Here is a 19,891-nt window from a genome sequence, read left to right as displayed (position 1 = left end):
TCTCCAAAATATATAAACAGGTCATGCAGCTCAATATCAAAAAAACAGACAACCCAATCAAGAAATGGGCAGAAGACCTAAATAGACATTTTTTCAAAGAAGATATACAGATGGTCAAGAAGCACATGAAAAGCTGCTCAGCATCACTGATCATTAGAGAAATGCAACTCAAAACTACAGTGAGGTATCACCTCACACCGGTCAGAATGGGCATAATCAGAAAATCTACAAACAACTAATGCTGGAGAGGGTGTGGAGAAAAGGGAACCCTCTTGCACTGTTGGTGGGAATGTAAATTGATACAGCCACTATGGAGAACAGTATGGAGGTTCCTCAAAAAACTAACAATAGAACTGCCATACAACCCAGCAATCCCACTACTGGGCACATACCCTGAGAAAACCATAATTCAAAAACAGTCATGTACCACAATGCAGCTCTATTTCCAATAGCCAGGACATGGAAGCAACCTAAGTGTCCATCGACAGATGAATGGATAAAGAAGATGTGGCACATATATACAATGGAATATTACTCAGCCATAAAAAGAAACAAAATTGAATTATTTGTCGTGAGGTGGATGGACCTAGAGACTGGCATACAGAGTGAAGTAAGTCAGAAAGAGAAAAACAAATACTGTATGCTAACACATATATATGGAATCTTAAAGAAAAAATTTGTTCTGAAGATCCTGGGGGCAGGACAGGAATATAGACCCAGACATAGAGAATGGACTTGAGGACATGGAGAGGGGGAAGGGTAAGCTGGAACGAAGTGAGAGAGTGGCATGGACATATATACACTACCAAATGTAAAATAGATAGCTAGTGGGAAGCAGCCGCATAGCACAGGGAGATCAGCTCGGTGCTTTGTGTCCACCTAGAGGGGTGGGATGGGGAGGGTGGGAGGGAAACGCCAGAGGGAGGAGATATGGGGATATATGTGTATGTATAGCTGATTCACTTTGTTATACAGCAGAAACTAACACACCATTGTAAAGCAAGTTTACTCCAATAAAGATATTAATTAATTAATTAATTTTAAAAATTAAAAAAATTAAAACCAGTATTCTGACTGGCAATTGTAAGGCTAAAGACAAAAAAGAACTGTATGAAAATACTATACTCTAGTTAGTAAACTTGTTTTACTCACATGGGTGTGGATTAGCAATTCTGAAACTACTTTATACTGCACTAGGACTGAACCAATAAGTAAAATATAATGAGAGCCAGGTTTCTCATTGTCAGGGAAAGAAGTGATAAATAAGGAAAGAGGGAAGGAGAGAATGAATCCTCTGGTGTTTGGAATCATAGACATCAAATATGAACTCATGACTTTAAAATATATTCACAAAAGATACAGATGTGTTAATAAACATACATATATTTCTTAGCTCTGTCCACTGAGAGGGCCTAGAGGCAATAACACCTCAGTAGAACTGAGCATGCTAAGTGCTCAGATCTTGGTTTCTAAAAACCATTCCCCAAAACAAGGAACTAGATAGAGCTCCTTGGAGAAGTAACTGGTTCCAAAGCAAGGGCAGGGAAAGTGCAAGATGAGCTTGGAACATTTTATAGTGCCAGCAAGTAAGGAATTGTTCAAGAAATGATAGGGACAGGTGGAAAATACACAGGAAAGCCAGTCTGAAGGCGTCCCTAATGGCCAAAGCCAGAATAAGTTGAACAATAACATGAATAATGATTGTATTAGATTATAACGCACGAAATAAAATAAATATCTGTGAGGTCATGCTGATATAAATAATTGGACAAATAAATAAATGGAGGAAAAGGGACAGCACTTTTCCTCACAGGAGAATTCCATTTAATAACTACATATATTAAAATTATTAATATTATCAATATTAATAATAAATATTGTTGTAGGCAGGATCCACCAATGGATGTTAAAGTTAGTGGACAAAAGTTTGAGGAGAAACAGGATATTTGCATAGTATTAAAGTATATCTCCCATAAGAAATGTATTAATTATTTACAAAGGTAAAAGTAATAACTTTGCAGTAGAGAAACTCACCACCTTAACCAAATGATCAATAATGAGATATGTATGTGGGCATCATATATACCTGATATGATGCACTGAGAAGGGGGCAGTATCACTCCTTTTCTACAGTATTTTTGCAAGAAAAAAAAATGCATAACCTCAATCCAGAGTTTCTTAACCTCAACACTATTGACATTTGGGGCTGGTAATTCTTTGTTGTGGGGCTGTCTTGAGCGCTGTAGGATGTTTAGCAGCATTCCTGGCTTCTACTGACTCGATGCCAGGAGCATCACCTCCACTACCATCACCCAGCCTTGTTACAACCCAAAATGTCTCAGACATTGTCAGATGTCCCATGGGAGGCAAGATCTCCCCTAGTTGAGAACTACTGCCTCAATCTAACCATAAACAAATATTGGGCAGACCCAAATTAAGGGACATTCTGCAAAATAAATGACTGGGGACTTCTGCAGCGGTCCAGTGGTTAAGACTCCACACTTCCACTGCAGGGAACACAGGTTTGATCCCTGGTCGGAGAACTAAGATCCTGCATGCTGTGTGGCACAGCCAAAAAAAAAAAAAAATTAAATGACTGAAAGTAAAGTGTAAGTATCAAGGTCTTGAAAAATAAGAATGAGGAACTATAACACGTTGGAAGAGTCTCAGGAGGCATGATGATTAAATGAAATGTGGGATACTGGATTGGATCAGAAAAAGGACATTAGTAGAAAATCTGGTGAAAATGAAATGAAATCATAGTTTAGTTAATAGTATTGTACCAATGTTGATTTCTTGGTTCTGATCATTGTAATATAATATGTGAACATTAGAGAAGCTGGGTGAAGGGTATAGAGGAACTGTCTAAACTATTTTTGCAACCTGTATGTAAGTCTAAAATTATTTCAAAATAATAACCATTAAACACTAAATCATGTTATAGTCTTTGTGATGCCAAAGGGAACGTCTCATTGTGGTGCTAGTATTTGAGTTATCTTCTATTTCTGACAAGTATGAATGGTTTCCCATTTGTGAAAATGATGTAAAGTATTGTTTACAAAATTTTTATGACCAAAATATGAATCAATACAAACAAAAATGTTAAGTTAATAATAACACATGTGGCATGAGGATGTGGTAAAAACTGCAAAAGTGATACTCAGTAAAGTTTGAGGAATAGTGATCTTAAGTTCAGTCTCCCACCTTTGATGCTCCTCTTTTTTCTTCTTCTCCATCCACCACCTACTTACAAACATCAAGAAGTAAGATGCCTTAAAATGCATATATAGTATGCTACTTTCTGTGAAAGAAAGAGGAGGGAATAAGAAAGCATACGTGTATCTGCATATCTTTACAAATAGAAACATAGGAAGGACATATCCAAAAACAATGGAGTTGGGTACCTATAAGGCATGGTAGGAATTGGGGTGAAAGGGATACAACAAAGGAAAGAGTGACACTTTTCTGAGTTAACGTTTTTGTATTGTTTTGACTTTTGGAAGCATGTTAATGTCCTACATATGTAAAAAATTAAGAAGGATGGGAGGGAGGAGCCTAAAACTAAAAGCAAATGGAAACAAATGAACCCAGTTGTATTTAGATGAATACCATAACCAAACTGAAGGGAAAATTTAAAAAGGACTAATCCAAGTGGCTTACGAGCATAGGCTTTGATGATACACACTCAAGTTGGGAGAGGAAATTGCAAACAAATCTCAAACTCTTTTTAGCAGGCTTTTTTGTTTTTGTAGTGGTATATACAAACAATTCTGAACTGATTTTAGATATATTATAGGATTAAGCAAATTAGTGAATGAGATGATGTCGTTGAGAGCCAGGATTCTCACTGTGGAAGAAAGCATATGTGGGATAGAGGAAGGCAAAAAAGAACTCTGTGAGAATGATTAGAATTGGAGGTATTGGTGTAAACTCATGATCTCTAAAATGTGTGTGCATACATGCTTATATAAGTACACATGGATGTATGGATGTATGTGTGTGCGTGTGTATATGTGGATTATATGCATATATTTCCTAGCTCTGTCCGCTGAGAGGGCTTAACTCCCCATAGATTGTCCCCAAGTAGCAATGAGCACACCTAGCACCCAAATCTTGATCTCTAATAACCTTCCCACTAAAAGAAACCAGGGCTGTTCAGAGAAATGGCTGATTTCAGAGCTGGGCATGGTAGATACAAGATGAACCTGCAACACCTTATTATGCCAGAAAGTAAGGAAGTCCTGAAAAAAAAAATCATGGGGGCATGTCACAAGGACACAGGCTGCAGCTTGACAGATCTCCCACTTGCCAAACCTGGGACAATTGGAGCATCAAAGTAATCAGGTATAGTAATGAATATAAACCATTGAAAAAATGGAAACCCATGAATCCATACCAATAATAAAACAGATAAATTAATGGGGGAGAAGGAGAGAGCACTTGCTTATGGTAGAATGCTGAGTGACAACTGGTAAACGTGGAGGGAAGGATAGAATTGGAATGTCATCAGTGTGAGACCATCATAGTAAAGACCAAAGCGAAGAAGAATTCTCAATAGATGCTAAATCTAAGGGGAAATTTTAACCAGGAGCAGTATATTCACATGGTCTTAAATTGTCTCCTCAATTGCTTCCTAGTTGCAAAAGAAAATATAATACCTAGACGGTAGAGAAATCAGACAACGTCTTGACTGGGTGGTCCAAATTAATATCACCAATGAGAGGCAAATGAACACTGTATATTGTATACCTCCAGATGTGATGCCCTGAGGACATAACATCACATGTGATATTCCGGCCCGAAATGCATGTCTTATGTCTTATTATAAGCATTAGAAAAACCAAAACTAAGGGGGAAAAAAGGAGACAGGGAACTTTTGAAGAGTTGACATCCTTCAAAAATGTCAATATCGTATAAGAAAGAGACAGACTGTGGAAATAGTCCAGATTAAAGTAGGCTCAGTAGATAACTAAATATAATACCTAATCCTAAATAAACAAAAAGGCTATGCAGGATTTTATTGGGTCAACTTATAAAATTAGGGTATGGACAGTATCAATATTAAATTTATTAAAGTTAAAAACCATACCGTGATTATGTATGAGAATAGCCCTAATTCTTAGGAACACTGAAATATTTGGGGATAAAGGGTCATGATATATGTAATTTACTCTCAAGAGACTCCAAAAAGAGATACTGTGTGTAAAAAGAAAAAGAGAGAGAGAACACAAATGATGGAGCGTATGGGGTAAAATGTTGACAATAGATGGATCTGGGAGGAGGGTATATGGTGCTCCTTACACTACATCTATTCTTAGAACTTTCTGATAAATTGAAAATTATTTCCAAATGAAAAATTTTAAAAATAAAAAAGAATGTGATCGTTAGTGATGACTGAATGTTCTGCATCCTTGAGAGAGACTTTATTGAGATTTAACAAGACCATTGCATGCAGAGAACTAGGCTGAGAGGGCCTGGTTCACCTTGGAAAGTCATAGTCTGGAGACCAGAGTGCTGTATTGATAAACAGGCCTGCCAGTTTTCTTGTTCTCTTATTCTAACACTGTTTCTAAGGAATCCAGTAGAACTGCATCCAAGGCAGTTAACTTAGTTAAGTCCCACCCAGACTCTAGTATGTGTCCATCTGTCTCAGAGGAGGCCATCAGACCTAGGTACAGGCCACTGAAAAGGACTGTAGAAAGCAGCACAGACGCAGAGTGTGAGCTACAGGCTCATACTGGTTGAGCTTAATAGAGTTTGTGTAGCTTCCATGCCTGGAGTGGGATAAATTAGGTAGCTTGTCATCCCAGAGCTCTTAGTCTCAGTACTGGCATTGAGAGACTTTAGCAAGAATTTAAAAATAGAAAACTTAGAGCTGAGTAATGAACTGCCCTCCACACCCCACTGGTGATTTACCCAGGCTTCATGAGCCCCAAAAGACATGGTGTTCTTTTCAGTAAATCAGAAAATACTGATACCATTAATTCCATCACTGAAATTAGGAATTCGATAGTAGAGAAGGTAGTTTTATTAAATGCATATATATGTCCACATCTGAAAAGTAATACCTGAAATAGCTTTAAGAAATCATGTTTTCATGTTTTTCCAATTAAACTTATTTGTTTTTCTTTCACCTTTCTTTTGTTAGCTCCCTAGCATGCAAACAGTAAAAGGTTTTTTAAATTTTCTGAGAAAAAAATTTAATTAAGAAAATGCTATCTTTTTCATAGTTTTTTCCTTGGGATTTGGAGGAAAAGCGTAATCATATTTGTAGACAACCTTTAGAACAAGGGACACTCCAAGTGTCTGTCACGCTCCCTAGGAGAAACTGTCTTGACGGGTCTTTGGACACCATAGGATAGAAATACTAAGATTAGAATAGGAAGTCAAGGAAATATTTCTTCTAAAGGAGAGCTCTGCAAGGCCTGGGGACAGCAAAAGGAAGTGGTAGAAGCCCTTTTACTTGCCAACTAACATAGGCGTGACCTAAAAGAGACCTGAGAGGGCCTTTTGGGGCCGTGCTGACCCAGGCCAACCGACGTGTCTGTCTCTCTCCGCCTCTCCTCTCATCTTTAGCATCCCTTTCCTGGCTGAGGGTGTAGGGGCTTTTCTCTGTTTTAGCAAAATTTTGGGGACTTCAGCCAATTCCCATCCTGTCTGAGGAAGTTCATAACAGCCATTCTAAGAGAGTGGATAGAAGAGGAAGCTTGGCCAAGTAGGGCAAGGCCCACACTGCCCATTTGCCCAGCTGGGCAGTGAAGACAGACAAGGGAAGAAGATGTGCCTAAGAGCCCAGGCTCTGGCATTGGATTGACTCTAGGCCTCTCTTTGTTCTGCACAGAGTGATAGCCATCTACAATCTTCATCAACTGTTATCTCTTGGAAAGGGAGAAGTAAAGAAATGTCTTGATCCAAAAGCACTTATATGTATCTCATTGCTAGAAAGCCAGCTTGAAGGCCCTTCTTCTATGTAGTGATGTGAGTCGGGGATGGTAACCCCTCTAGAAGTTTATAGAGGGGAGCTAGCACCTTCCCTTTCATCACCCTTACCTTTGAAAGGCACTGATTTCATTTTTCTTTTTTAGCTTTATTCAGTTACAATTTAAAAATATTTATTAGAGTGATACCTGAGGCTAAAGCTGGCTGGGAAAGAAAGCCTTTGACAAAATGTATTTAGTTAACAGGTTTCCATCTGTTCAGCCAGTGTCCACGTAGGTGTAATATATTGCCTCATGTAAATATTGCATGGCCCATTTATGCCTTGGTTCAGTGTTTCTGTGTTGTCTGTGTGTCTGGTTTGTTTCTGGCATGTGCATGTGTCTATATCAACGGAGTAATTTGGGCAAAGTCAACACAGCAAGTCATGAAACTCGTACTTGAACCCAGACCTTCCAACCTGAAAGCTCACATAGTTGCATATGCGGCACTGGACACATCCACCTTTATTTGTTCATTGTTGAATTCTGAGCTCCTAGAATGGTGCTTGGCACATGGAAGGCATTTCACAAGTATTTATTAAGCAAATGAGTGATTATTATGGTAGTCTTGTGTTTCGATTCAGTCCAGTGTTCGTTTCATTACAGGCCTGCCTCTGAGAGCTGTCTGCTAGCAGCGTGTACTCTTAGCAACAATACAGTGCTTATGGAAGAGATGACTCTGCCTATAGTGATTACTCATTTATTTTCTTAATTGCAATACAGTCTGTAGCCATTCTTTCTCTTACTATGTTTTAAATTTTATTCTTCAAGTCTACTGTAGATGGTAGTGAAGGATGCGAGGGGCTTCTGAGATTCTGATTTGTCTTATCTGTCTGATGATATTTTACAGCTTTTAGATCTCTTCCTCCAGTGGGATTGGTCAACCTACCTTGCTGACTATGGTCAGCCCACCTGCAAGTACCTCCGGGTAAACCCTGTGACAGCTCTGACCCTGCTTGAGAAGTGAGTACCCATCCAGTGGTCTGTGTTGGGGGGTGGGGAAATGGGGATGGCGGGTTGGTATAGAGGATAATTTTCTCTTTGCCAGTACCTTGAAAAGACCGCAAAGAGGCCCCATTCTTAAAGTCTCCATAGGTGCTCTCGGCAGTCTCCATCATTGGATTTGGCAGGCCAGTCTTCCTCTTGTGGCCTCTTAATTCCTGAGCCTTGACAAGCTAGGGCAAGTATGGGTCAATGGGGCTCTGACATTACCTCAGAGCTTACCTAGAGATGACAAGAGGAGAAAGGAAGATGCCTTAGTTTGGGGCTCAGTTCAGCCTGGTGGACAGAGTGAGCCTGGCCCCAGCCATCTGGAGTATGATGATGGATGGAGGACAGCCCCACAGAACAGATGGCTTCTGGTTCCTAGCAGAGAAGCTCCTGAAATTACTGAAACCTTCATCTGCCCCTCCAAGCCCCGCCCCTGCCAGACTGAGCTCTACTGTGCTGACTGTCCCAAGAAAGCTGTGTTGGAGGTGCCTCATTCTTGCCTTAGGCCGTCACTGGCCCGCAGAAGTCCTGCTACAGGGCTGTAGCATCTCTGACGGAGAGATGCTTCCACTGAGATTGAGTTAGCCAGGTCCGGAGCATCTCACTAACCAATAAGTCACCCAGATGCTGGAATCTGCTATTCATTGTAGCCTGGCTCTGGCTTTAGCTTACCTGGTTGAGAGCTGGCAGACCAGAGACTAAGACCCATGTAAAAGGGAAGCTTTTTCTTGTCATCAAACTAGATAACCGCTGGCTTCTTAGCAGCTTCCTAGGAGAGTGCCTTGCATCTCGACAGTGTAGCAAGTCTACGGATATAGCCAGGCAAGCAGGTCTCAAATCCTAGCAAGGCAAGGATCAGAGTCCAGGAGGCCAGAGTGGAGCCTTAGACAGAAGCAGAGGCTGAGGTGTACCTTCCTACTGTGCAATATGACAGGGGAGAGAAGGGGAGGGGCAGAGGTGTGTGTTTGGAGCCAAGAAACTAAGAGCCCAGAGTTGACTTTCTCCAGATCAAGACAGAGACTGATGTTTCCATTTTGACTTTGTTTCCCATGGTTCTCTCTCCCAATGACCTTCTTCCCTAGGATATCTAGAGAGTAAGTATATTATTCACTTGGGCCTTTTCCATCGCTTTGAGGCAAGTCCTTCCGGTCTCCTCGTTGACACTAATGACTACACTAATATCCCTACCCTGTGAGTTGTCCCCACCCTGACATACTAATCTACTAAACCAGTCTGGTGCCAACTGGCTGGCCGCCTCCTCTCTCCTTGGTCCTTAGAGTGACCCTTGGCTTCCAGTTCCTTTGGGGCTGGGAGTGGTAACAGGGATTTTCCCCCATCGGTGCCAGGTGAAGGGTTGTTCCCAGCCAGCTTCCTGGCACACGCAATACCCTTGCTAGTCCAGGGCCTAGCCCCAACTAGCCCTGGCAATTCAGCCCTGACACACGGGAGCTCCTCAGCAGTCTCCCCTCCCTCCCAGTGGTGAGGCCCATGGCTTTAAGATCTCCCGTCGAAGACCCTTTATTAGAGGCAAGGCCTCATCCCAGAGTTCTCAGTACCCAGCTGAAATGGCTTTTGAGTTGGTGCTTAGATGTCATATTCATTATGTGTCTAAACGGGCTCTAGGATTCCCTTTGGCCCGTTGCCTCTCCACCGTTCTTTACTCCTCTGTTCCTGAGAATCTCTAGATCCAAGAAGTACTGGCTCATCTACTTCCTATGCATCAACAATAGGCTAAAATAATCAGCCTCTCGGGAGCATTCTGGAGGCCTAGCCAGTAATAGAGCCATGTGCTTAGCCCGAGCGATCAGCAGGGTTTAAAACCTCCCTTCCAAACACAACAGGGCCAAAGGCCACCCAGGTCACTAAAATCTGTATTTCCCAGCCTCATAGGAATCAGTCCCTTTACGTGACCCATTCCTGCTTTCCCCTTGACACTCTCTCCTTTTCAACCTGACACTTCTTAGCAGGGTGAGACATGGAAAGACCCAAAGACCTGACGAGGACATTTCAGGAAAGAGAAGAGGCCCCTGGTCACTGAGAGGTGGCCGTAGCCAAAGTAGACCCAGATCCTAGGCTTACAGAATGCAGTGGGGCGTGGGGAGGGCTCTCCTTTGGTTTCAGAGCGTTCCAGGGTACAAACCAGCAGGCCACCATCAGCCCTCAGGGCACCTGAGTTTCTCTTTCAAGTAATCCCAACTCCAGGTCTTCATGGCTAAAACATCCTGGCCTCTGGGGCCTGGAGACCACCCTCTTTTTCCCTTTCTCCTCCCTTACTTCTGGAACTTCCCTATGGGAGCTGAAAGCCAGCTCTGGCTGCCTATCTCTGGGCTGCTTTGAGGAGTCATGAAACTAATGATCACATAGGATGTTAAATGAAATGTCTTATAAAGGTAGGAAGTGTTTTTATTCCCTTATTGTTTCTTTCTGTTTTGCTTTGTGTTTGTTGTGTTTATAGTATATCCAGAAAAGGTAAAGGAGCTGTTCTCTGGGATAAATAATACTAAATCAAGCCAGTTCCACAAACATAATTGTGCAGTTAATGTTTAAGGGACCAAATACAATAATCATCATAGCCTTGGGGACCTTTGTGCTTTCTTTACAACCTAAACCTCTAAACCTCTGTCATCTCTCCTTCTTCCTCCCGTCCAAGCACAGGCCTCCACGTGTGGGTGGTTGTATCTTATTCACAGTGTCTAAGCATGCTTGATGAGTAATTCCAGGCTGACGGCCCTAAAGCTTAGGTCAGAGAGAGAAGTCTCAATTCGTTTGTGGCTGTCACTGTCAGCCAGAGCCATAAAGCAATGGTGCTCATTAGAACCTCCCTACCATATGGATATAAATGTCCTTATGGGCTCTCTGGCCTTTTGACTCGCCTCTAGTCTGTCCCTCTGCACATGGCCACCCCACAGAAAAAAAAAAACATGGGCCAGGATTGGCCAAAAGCCCTGGGAAGTCTGCCTGAGAGCAGTTTACTCCCCAGTGCCAGGTTCCTTCCGTCCCCTCTCCTAGCCTATCTCCGTGCAGGCCAGGGCACTGTGAAGTCAGAGCTGGCCAAGTTCCTGGGGGACGATGGTGAGGAACCGCCTAGCCTGACCCCAAGGAGAAATGAGTCTGGGCAGTGTCCTTAATTCTCTACCACTAGAACTAGCCGTGGGCTGGAGGTCCAGTGTGCAGAGGCTGGGGCCAGAGTTAACAATCACCAACAGATGTCAGGGGCTGTGGGCCCTTTTGGGGGAATAACAGATTCCTGGGATCTGTCACAATGGCTTAGTCGGGCTTGGGGGCTGCTCCGGCGACCTCAGCCTGGCCTTGACTTTCTCCATCCATGCTTCCCAGTTAGGTCTCTCCATCTGGTGGAACTGGTGGCCAGAACTGCCCATGGTTTGTGCTCTAGGAATATTCCGTCCCTGGAGTTTTAGCATGAGCCAGTTAGAAAGTTTTCCAAAGGTCAAGATCTGAAGACATAGCAGCCGTTGAGAACTTAGGGGCTTGTCTTGCCTAAAGCCCCGGTTGGCTCAGTCTTCTGGCGCCTGCTCTCCTCAGCAGCATGCCCTCTGACCACCTCACTGCCCCTGGGCCCCTGCCCCGAGGCAAAGGAGGAGGTCAGTCAAGCCCTTGGTTTTGTTAGCGGTAGGATAGACTAACAGGTAGAGTGGGTTTGGAAATGCACAGTGGCTTTCAGTTACTCATGTTCTTTTGGAATTGCTCGTTAAGAGCAGCGTTCTGCTTTGCCTTTCAAATACCAGCTGTAAGGTCCCAGCAGGATTTAGTAGGCTTGTGAGGTGATGAGAAGACCTTAGACATTCTCTAAGGTCCTGTTGACCGTCAGGGCTGCAGCAGGTGCCAGATACCTGCAACAGAGGCATACCTGGGCATAGAAGGGAAGGAAGTAGGTAGGGTGGGTATGGATGAGGAGGCGATCGGCCATGGCCGGCTCTTGACTGTTCTCCAAAGGTGACTGAAGTGGGGAGGCCTTTGGGTGCCAGGAGGGCAGCGTCGTGAACAGTAGTAGGTGAGCATGCGCCTGACAGTGGAAGTGTTCTGGACTCTCTCAACTCCGGGTGGTGGTTAAGACACACTAGCCACCATTGCCGCCTCAAACACTTTGCTCTCTTTCTTCCCTTCTCTGTTTAGGATGAAGGACACTAGCCGCAAGAACAACATGTTTGCACAATTTCGGAAAAATGAGCGAGACAAGCAGAAATTGATTGACACTGTGGCCAAGCAACTCCGGGGACTCATCAGCAGCCACCACTCATGAAGGCGGGCCTCAGGCCCACAGAGGCTGCTGGCTGCAGCCCCAGAGTCCGGAGCCCAGCACTGGCTGGCCCTGCATTTGTGCATTCTTCTTCAAAGAGAGCAAATGTATTTTTTTAATAACCTATGTACAGTATTCGCATAACCTTTCCCTATAGTGAAAGAGGCACGAGGGTAAGCAAGTCCACGAGCTGTTGCTAGGCTTCGGGGGAAGTCACACTACACTGTCTGTATTTTCCCAGAGGTGGCGGTGTCATCGGTCCAGTATGATAAACCACCTTTCATCTGTGGCTCTAGAGCTTAGATCTGGGGCTCAGAAACCACACAAGCAAAATGGGTACTTGGCACTGGGAGGTAAGGTGAGTAGGCAGAAGGATAATAAAGTACATCCTGTTCCCTCCTTGGTGCCCCATTCACCGTGTAGGTGAGGCCGACTCTTCTTGATGCAAGGAAAGGGCCTGGAAAACATTACTACTTAGTCTATCAAAGACCAGCACACAGTTCTGGAGGTTCATCTCCTCAGTCCACTGACTTTCACTGACCAGTGAACAAGCGTGCTGTGTGGCAAGATGACGGCTTCGCTCCAGTCCCCACAAGGATGGCATTTTTTAGCCTAGATCTGACCCAATGCTTTTACTTCTAAGTTTTCTGGGGCCCGGTAGAGCTGAGTATGCAGCGGGAAGAATTGGACCTCATGACTAACTATAGGCTGCCCCACACCAGGAGGAGATCTTGAAAGCCAGTGCAGATGGAATCAGAGCCCCAGCCCTTCCCCATTCCTCTCATTGCCTTCTTTCAGGGTCAGGGTACTTGGTTCAGGGAATAGGTCAACAGTTATTCCATAGACAGAGAGTCTCAGACTTGGCCTCTTCCAGCAGTGTCATTGGGATAGTCAGATTCCAGAAGCCTGAAAATGGCCCTTACTTTATCCTTAGGTAAAACCTTGGAATCATTCCTTTGTGTTTTAAAGCCAACTTTCTGGCCACCATCTTTAAAGGAAATGTCATCAACTCTGAACTGTGGGGACAGCTATAGCTGGACTGGATGCCTTTAGGGATGGAACCACTGTCACCGTGAAGTAGAGCGGGTCAGCCATGGCTAGTGGTTTGTTACCCATGGCACAGCTGTCCCTCACTAAGTCATATCCTGGATAAGCTCTTCTTGCTCTAGCCCAAAGCTTCCATCCCCTTTTGAGATTCCCCATAGCTATCTTTTGGCTTCATCTGAGAAGGATTGCCTGTAATCCTATCCCTCAAGCTCTGGAGTTTGCAAAGGAACCTGGACCAGCTAGCTTGGAGGCTGTGTCCTCTGTCCCAAATGGGCTCCCGAGACTTAATGCAAGGGCTGCACTATGAGGTCAGGCAGAGGAATCTGCCCTTTAAGACACTTCAGGAAGATGCTACTAAGGCTACTGGCAAGAGTATAATTGTGCATCACCAAATGACGACAAATAAGCCACACAGTCATTTCCAGCTTGGGTTAGTGGAAGGAAAGACTCATCAGACAGAATTCTTCACTCCCTTTGTCAGCTGCTGAGTTGCTTCTAGGGAAGGCAGTGCTTCCTTTTTCACACACCCCCACCAAATATTGTATCACGACTTAAAAACCATGAGGAAGAGAATATGCACACCGACAGGCAGGCTTCCTCAAAGCTGGAGACCAGGCTGCGTGTGGGCTCTGCAGAAGCCCTCTGAGGCTCATCCTAGGGGCTCGGCAGTTTGCCCAGGTCTCAGAATGAGGCTCAGAGATGAGTGCTGCTACCCAGAACTTCCATAGCCAAGGAAACACAGGGGTCCATGGGAATGAGACCCAAACTACCATCTCTCCGGCTCTGGACTTTATTAGAAAAGAACGAGAAATGACCACACTAATCCCATTGCTTCAGAAGGGCCCCAAGCACCCTCCTTCACTAGATGCCAGTTTACGGCGCGATCTCTTCCGCTTTGCGTGCTGAGACTTTGAAGTGGAATGGAGAGAACCTTAAGCATATCACAATATTTTTCAACTGTTATCATTGCTGGCCTGGTCTCCAACCTGTACCCTGGGGCTTCCCTGGTGGCACAGTGGTTGAGAGTCCGCCTGCCGATGCAGGGGACGCGGGTTCGTGCCCCAGTCTGGGAAGATCCCACATGCCGCGGAGCGGCTGGGCCCGTGAGCCATGGCCGCTGAGCCTGGGCGTCCGGAGCCTGTGCTCCGCAAAGGGAGAGGCCACAACAGTGAGAGGCCCGCGTACCGCAAAAAAAAAAAAAAACCTGTACCCTGGAGAAACAGTGCTATAGAAGAGAAAGTGAACAGGGTGGAGGAACGGGGGTTACTCTGCCCCTTGCACACAGAGGTCCCTCTACAGAGAAAGCTTGTTCAAGCCCAAGACTCACAGAGTGGATCCTTTGCTAGATCCCTTCTTCCCTCTCGGTCTGCCTCAGCCTTCCCTAATGAAACCAACATGCAGCCACTGAGTTGTCTGTGGGGACGCACTCTTGGTGAGCAGAGAAAGGTAAAAAAACAGGGACCAGCAATGTCCAAGCTGTTTGAATTGGTGAAGTAGGAGTTTTCAATTCTGTCTATAGGCCTCTAGCTGCGCCAGCCTTGCGAGGACTTGTGCAAAGCATGGGTGTCCATGCCCTTCAGACTCCTGACATCTGGGCTCAAATGCCCAGAGGTGTAGAAGTGCCCTGGAGGCCTCAGTAAGAGGCGAGAACATGGGTGCCTGGAGGTCTTTCCGTCTTCTAGTTGGCTGAGTTCTTGGGAAAACGAGGTCCATATTCCTGAAGGGACAGTCAGGTTCGGGACCCTAGTGGGTTTCAGTAGTACTTTAGGCAGCTGGTACAGTTTTAACGTATCTCATAGCAAAATCCCTTTGAGTAGACGGTAAATGAATCTCTTGGGGATGGGGAAGAACAGGACCTGGAAATTGGAAACAACAGAGAGTCCCCACTGGTAAAGGGAATATACAGGCCTACAGGGAGAAGTCCCCAGTATTTTCATTGTCTCCCAGGCCTCCAAGTCAGCCTGCACACCTGACAAGTGCTTGCTCAGCAAATCCCAGGCCCAGGGCCCTTTATCCCCAAGATTGGCATTGCCCATGACTCTCCCCATGAGGCCTCCGAGCACACTCCCTGGGGCCTGCTGCAGAAATCCCCCTCACCGTAGCCTCGCTTCTCCCGAGACTCCACCTGGCTGCTTCCATCGCCTCTTTTGTTTTTCTTTCTTTTGCCTGAGTTTGCAGTTACTTTTCACTAATGTGTTGGAAATGGCCTTTTTATTTTGCACATTTATGGGGGATATTTAGGAAAGTCCATTTTTAACTCTAAAGGGAACTTTTTTCTTTAAAACCAGTAAAGCTACTGATACAGATGGGCCTCAAGGTTAGTAGAAAACCTCTTACATGGAAAGAGCATGTTTATTCTTCCTGTACGTTTTCCTCTTTTAACTGCTATTAAATAAGACAGCCTACGTACCTGTTCAAAAGCCACGGTGTCGTCTCACGGTGTTTTGTTCTCCCGCCCCTTTTGCACACTGCAGCCATGGTTGGCGATCGGGATGATGGCCATTGCGCCCCTTGAACCGGACTGAGGACTAGAGCAGGCAGAAGCCTGGTGGGGAGGAGAAAGCCTGCCTGCCAGACAAGGCAAGGAGTCGAATTGTGGCCTTGGAAACATTCCAAATCACTGGGCCAGGCTTTCCTGTCTCTACAGTTAACACTGGCATCATCATCAAGAGGAATAACCCTTGACATGCCTGGTTTGTGGGGAGCTGGGCTAGGCAACTGGGGGCTCAGTGTGTTTTGAACACCAGCCCTGCCGTGGAAAGGCTCCTGGGTAAGATGGAGCCAGGAAGGATTATCTAGAGGAAGGAGCGAAATGAGCCCGCCTTAGAGCTCGGTGGCGGAGAGGGACAGGCATCACGGTCTGGTGTAGGAACGGGTCTGGTCAGGGAAGACAGCACAGGGAAATCAGGATGTTCATCAGCTGGGCCTTGAAGGAATTAAATTCAATATGGTGCCGACCACATGAGAGTGAAAAGTTGGCACAAGTCTGGTGTACGCTGGGAGGAGAGTGGGGGACCTGGTAGGCCTATCTGAAACCATGGTGAGTAAGGCCCGAAATGTCTGTGTAACAACACCCAGCCTTCTTGGCCCCGAGGCTGGCATGGAAGCCATGGGAATAGGCTGGAGAGAGTTTCTTCAGTTACTAACAAGTCTGACTACTGCAACTGGGCTTTGGTGCCTCAGAGACCTGGGCTTCACTTCCTGCTGTGCCACTTACTAGCTGGATGACTTTGAACAACTAACTCCCTAAATCTCGTAATCCTCAGTGAAAGCAGAACCTAGTGCCTAATTGACAGGCGTGCTGTGAAGTGTAAATGACCTATGCGTGGTCGATATGCCTAGCCAGTTCCTAGCCACAGCACACGAGGCCTTTCCCTCCCTCCCCTCAGATTCCACAACATGCTGTAGCTGAGCATTGGACAGAAGTGTCCACAGCTTCTCTGCCTCCTGGCTTCCACTCCCCAAGCCCATCACAGGCTTAATGGTACTGAGGACCCTCGAGCACCCGTGTAGACACAGAGGAACAAGCCCTTCACATCAGCCAGCCAGTTGCCTGGCTCAGAGTTGAGCCAGTCCTTCGGGTAGAATCTGCCCCTGAATTCCACCTGGGACCTTCTCTGCCAAAATGTATTCCTCCTTTTAGAATTCAGGAGTTCTTGACCAGAGGTCCATGAACCCTTGGAGAGAGAGAGAGAGAGAGTGTGTGTGTGTGTGTGTGTGTGTGTGTGTGTGTGTGTGTGTGTGTGTGTGTGTGAATGCACGTACAGGCGCGCAGGCTTGCATCCACTCATTTTTCTGGCTAGAAGGTACATGGCTTTCATCAATGTCTAAGGAAGATTCAGGACTGAAATCCTGAATAATAACCAAATCCCTCTGGAAGTATAGATCTCCCCGTGAGGAAAAGCCAGACTCCGAGCAGTTACCTCCTCTCCCTGCCTCGTAGAGTTCTGGCAAGGAGATTTTTCAAGACCTGCAGCCCTGCCGCCCCCCTCTTCCAGGAACCCTCACACGATCCCCAGGTCACACCTAAAGGCCGGTACAACCACCGTTCCTAAGCTTGATCTCCCCAGACCGTTCAAGGTACTGAGGGAGGCACGAGGACCCTGTACTTCTAAGAATACAGACTTCCACCTGGTTGAGGGGATCGCAAACCAGAGGGTCCAGTACAGAGGCCTGGGCTGTCAAAGCCAAACTGAACCCAACTCACCCCCCACCCCGAATGTTTCCCACAGCTTCTGAGTCAGCACTGACGGGGACAATGTCTTGCCCAAGGCCTTGTCCAGAGAGGGCTCTGCGGGGAACCGAACCAATCCAGGGACAGATGTGAAGCTGTCACCAGCTTGCCCCTCGTCTCATCTGATCACCAGGCAGATGAGGGTGGGGAATGGCTAGTGGGAGATAAGGGGAGGGAGGAGAAAAAGTGCCAAACCCTTTCCCCGGAGGCCTCAGCTTTGAATTTAATGGACAATATTTGCTGGGAATGAGAGAGACTCCAGGCCCAAGAGACCAGAAGACAAAGGCTCCTGAGGAAGTGCAGGGAGGAGGAGGGGTGCGGTGGGGGCCAGGCATTGTGCGGGGGGCACCACCCCTCTATCTGTTTCCATCACTGCTGGGGTTAGGGTTACCCTGCATTTGGGGCCCCAGCTGCTCTGCGGGGTCTGTGACATCAGCTGTTGTGATGTTAATGCAGGGGCCTCACACAGGGTTACCCCTTCGCCCACATGGGCTCCTGGAGAGGATTCCAGCTCCTGTTCCCTCAGGGAGGGGGCAGTCTGTGGGCCCAGAACCGAGCCCAAGACAGCAGCCCCCCTCCCGGTCTGAGCCCACTGCTAAGTGTACCTTCCAAGCCCAAGCTGTGACCTTCCTCTCTCCAAAGCTCCAGAAAAGGAATGAAATCTGAACATTGAGACGCTTTTCTGGCCCTAAACAATCCTTCCATTCTCTAGGCTCAATGATGGGTCTATTTCCTCCTGTAAATGGGTCTCGTAATCTTCAACTTTTACCTTTGCTTCTAAGGGTAATTAATCGTATCTCCCTCTTGTTCTCCTCACACACTCCCCTCTCTGTTACAAGGCTCAGGTTAAGCTGGGTGGATGGCTTTTCTTTCTTTCTATTCCACGGAGTGCTTATTTTTAAAGCTGATGGAGTAACGCCCTGCCCTCTCCAGTGAACCTCTTTTCCAGAGAAGACTGCTGGGGAAACACCACTTCCATGGGCACAGGAAAGGGGCCTCAGACTGCCCAGCTATAGGTTTTTCAGATAGCCAGTTCTGAGCAACCATTTCACTTTTGTTCCCCCAGGTATGTTTCCAACGTTTTAGGGAAGGCATTTTCAGGTACCACTCAGGAGCAAAGAGGAGGGTTAAGTGGTGATCTGGACACTGGAGACAAAGGGAGGCAAAGCTGGGCACGGGAGAAAGTAAGACCAAAGGGTCAGAGTCTCTTTTTTTCCCAGGATGAGGAAAAACGGTAAGGCTTCAAGTGCAGGGCAGCTTGAGGGCAAGTTAGGAAGGGTGAGGATAGGGCCCATCCAGGGCAGCTGGCAGAGAAGCTGTTTTGGGGAAGCAGGTCATACAGGCAGTAAATTGAACCACAGAGAGACTGATGGTTTCTAGTGTCTGAGTGCCTGTCTGGTGCCCCTGCTCTTCAAAGGCAGGAAAGACATCACACGCCTGTCTGAAACTCTTGCAGCACCTTGCCCAGCCAATGGCGCATGGGCACTCATGACCACATCAACCACACTTGGTAGTGATTTGCTACCAAGGGAGGGGACTGTGCAAGCAGCACTCCTTGCTAGGAGGAATATTTTGTCACTGACGTTCTTTAGAAAGCATATGGTGGTAATAAAAAGCAAACCAACGTTAAGCCAGTTTTATTATCGTGTAAAATTCTCTGCAAATATGTACCACTCCACTCTTGGTATGCCATGGAATAAGGAACAGGTTGAAAACAGATTGAGTAAGGTGAGAAATCAGAGTAGCAGTTTAATTCCTGATGGGCAGAATGTGGTCCTGGTGGTGGTGTTGAACGTGTGTGTACATGTATATGTACGTGTGTACACAGGTATCTGACAGAACTACTGGAGGATTTCCCCGCTGAGCCCTAATCCCATTTTCCACATATAATCACTGCTAACAGGATGGTGATGTTCTTTCAGATCACTTTACTACATATATACTGACTTTTTTCTTTAAAAGAATTATAATTATAGTGTATTAAATTACAGGGTTTTTTCCACACTTAATGTATCTTAAACATCTTTAGTAGCAACATATAGGACATCTTATCCTTTGTGAAGCCCATAAGTATTTCCATTGCATTGGATATACCTTGAGTTTATTTAATTGTGAATCGATGGGTATTTAGGATGTTTCCAGTATTTCACAATTACAAACAATATTTCAAGACATTTGTATACATCTTTGCCTTCTTGCTTAGGTATTTCTATAGCATAAAATTTCAGGAGTGGAATTGATTGGTTAAAGCCTATAAATATTATAAATATTAATAAAAATTGTCTTACTCTCTTGAAATCTATCCACATGTGCACAAGGAGACATGTATAAGATTGTTCACTCTATCATTGTTTGTAATGACGAAAAGTTAGAAATAACCTAAAT

General features: G+C 45.5%; 1 protein-coding gene across 2 annotated transcripts in view; it reads left to right on the top strand.

Annotated features, from left to right (window-relative positions):
* The window catches only part of EXOC6B (exocyst complex component 6B), a 711,196-nt gene extending 695,474 nt beyond the window's left edge, over positions 1-15,722 (top strand). For both annotated transcript variants that reach the window (XM_082672238.1, XM_082672239.1), the window contains 2 exons: positions 7,828-7,940; positions 12,102-15,722. In XM_082672238.1, the coding sequence (XP_082528364.1) occupies positions 7,828-7,940; positions 12,102-12,228 (240 nt within the window). In that variant the 3' untranslated portion in view covers positions 12,229-15,722. The remainder of the gene's footprint in view (positions 1-7,827; positions 7,941-12,101) is intronic.
* Positions 15,723-19,891: the final 4,169 nt, after the last annotated feature.

The sequence above is a fragment of the Grampus griseus genome (genome assembly GCF_964374135.1).
Source record: "Grampus griseus genome assembly, chromosome: 15".
In the NCBI taxonomy this organism is placed as follows: domain Eukaryota; kingdom Metazoa; phylum Chordata; class Mammalia; order Artiodactyla; family Delphinidae; genus Grampus; species Grampus griseus.
Note: the sequence above shows the minus strand (reverse complement) of the source record. Positions and strands in the feature narration are given on the sequence as shown.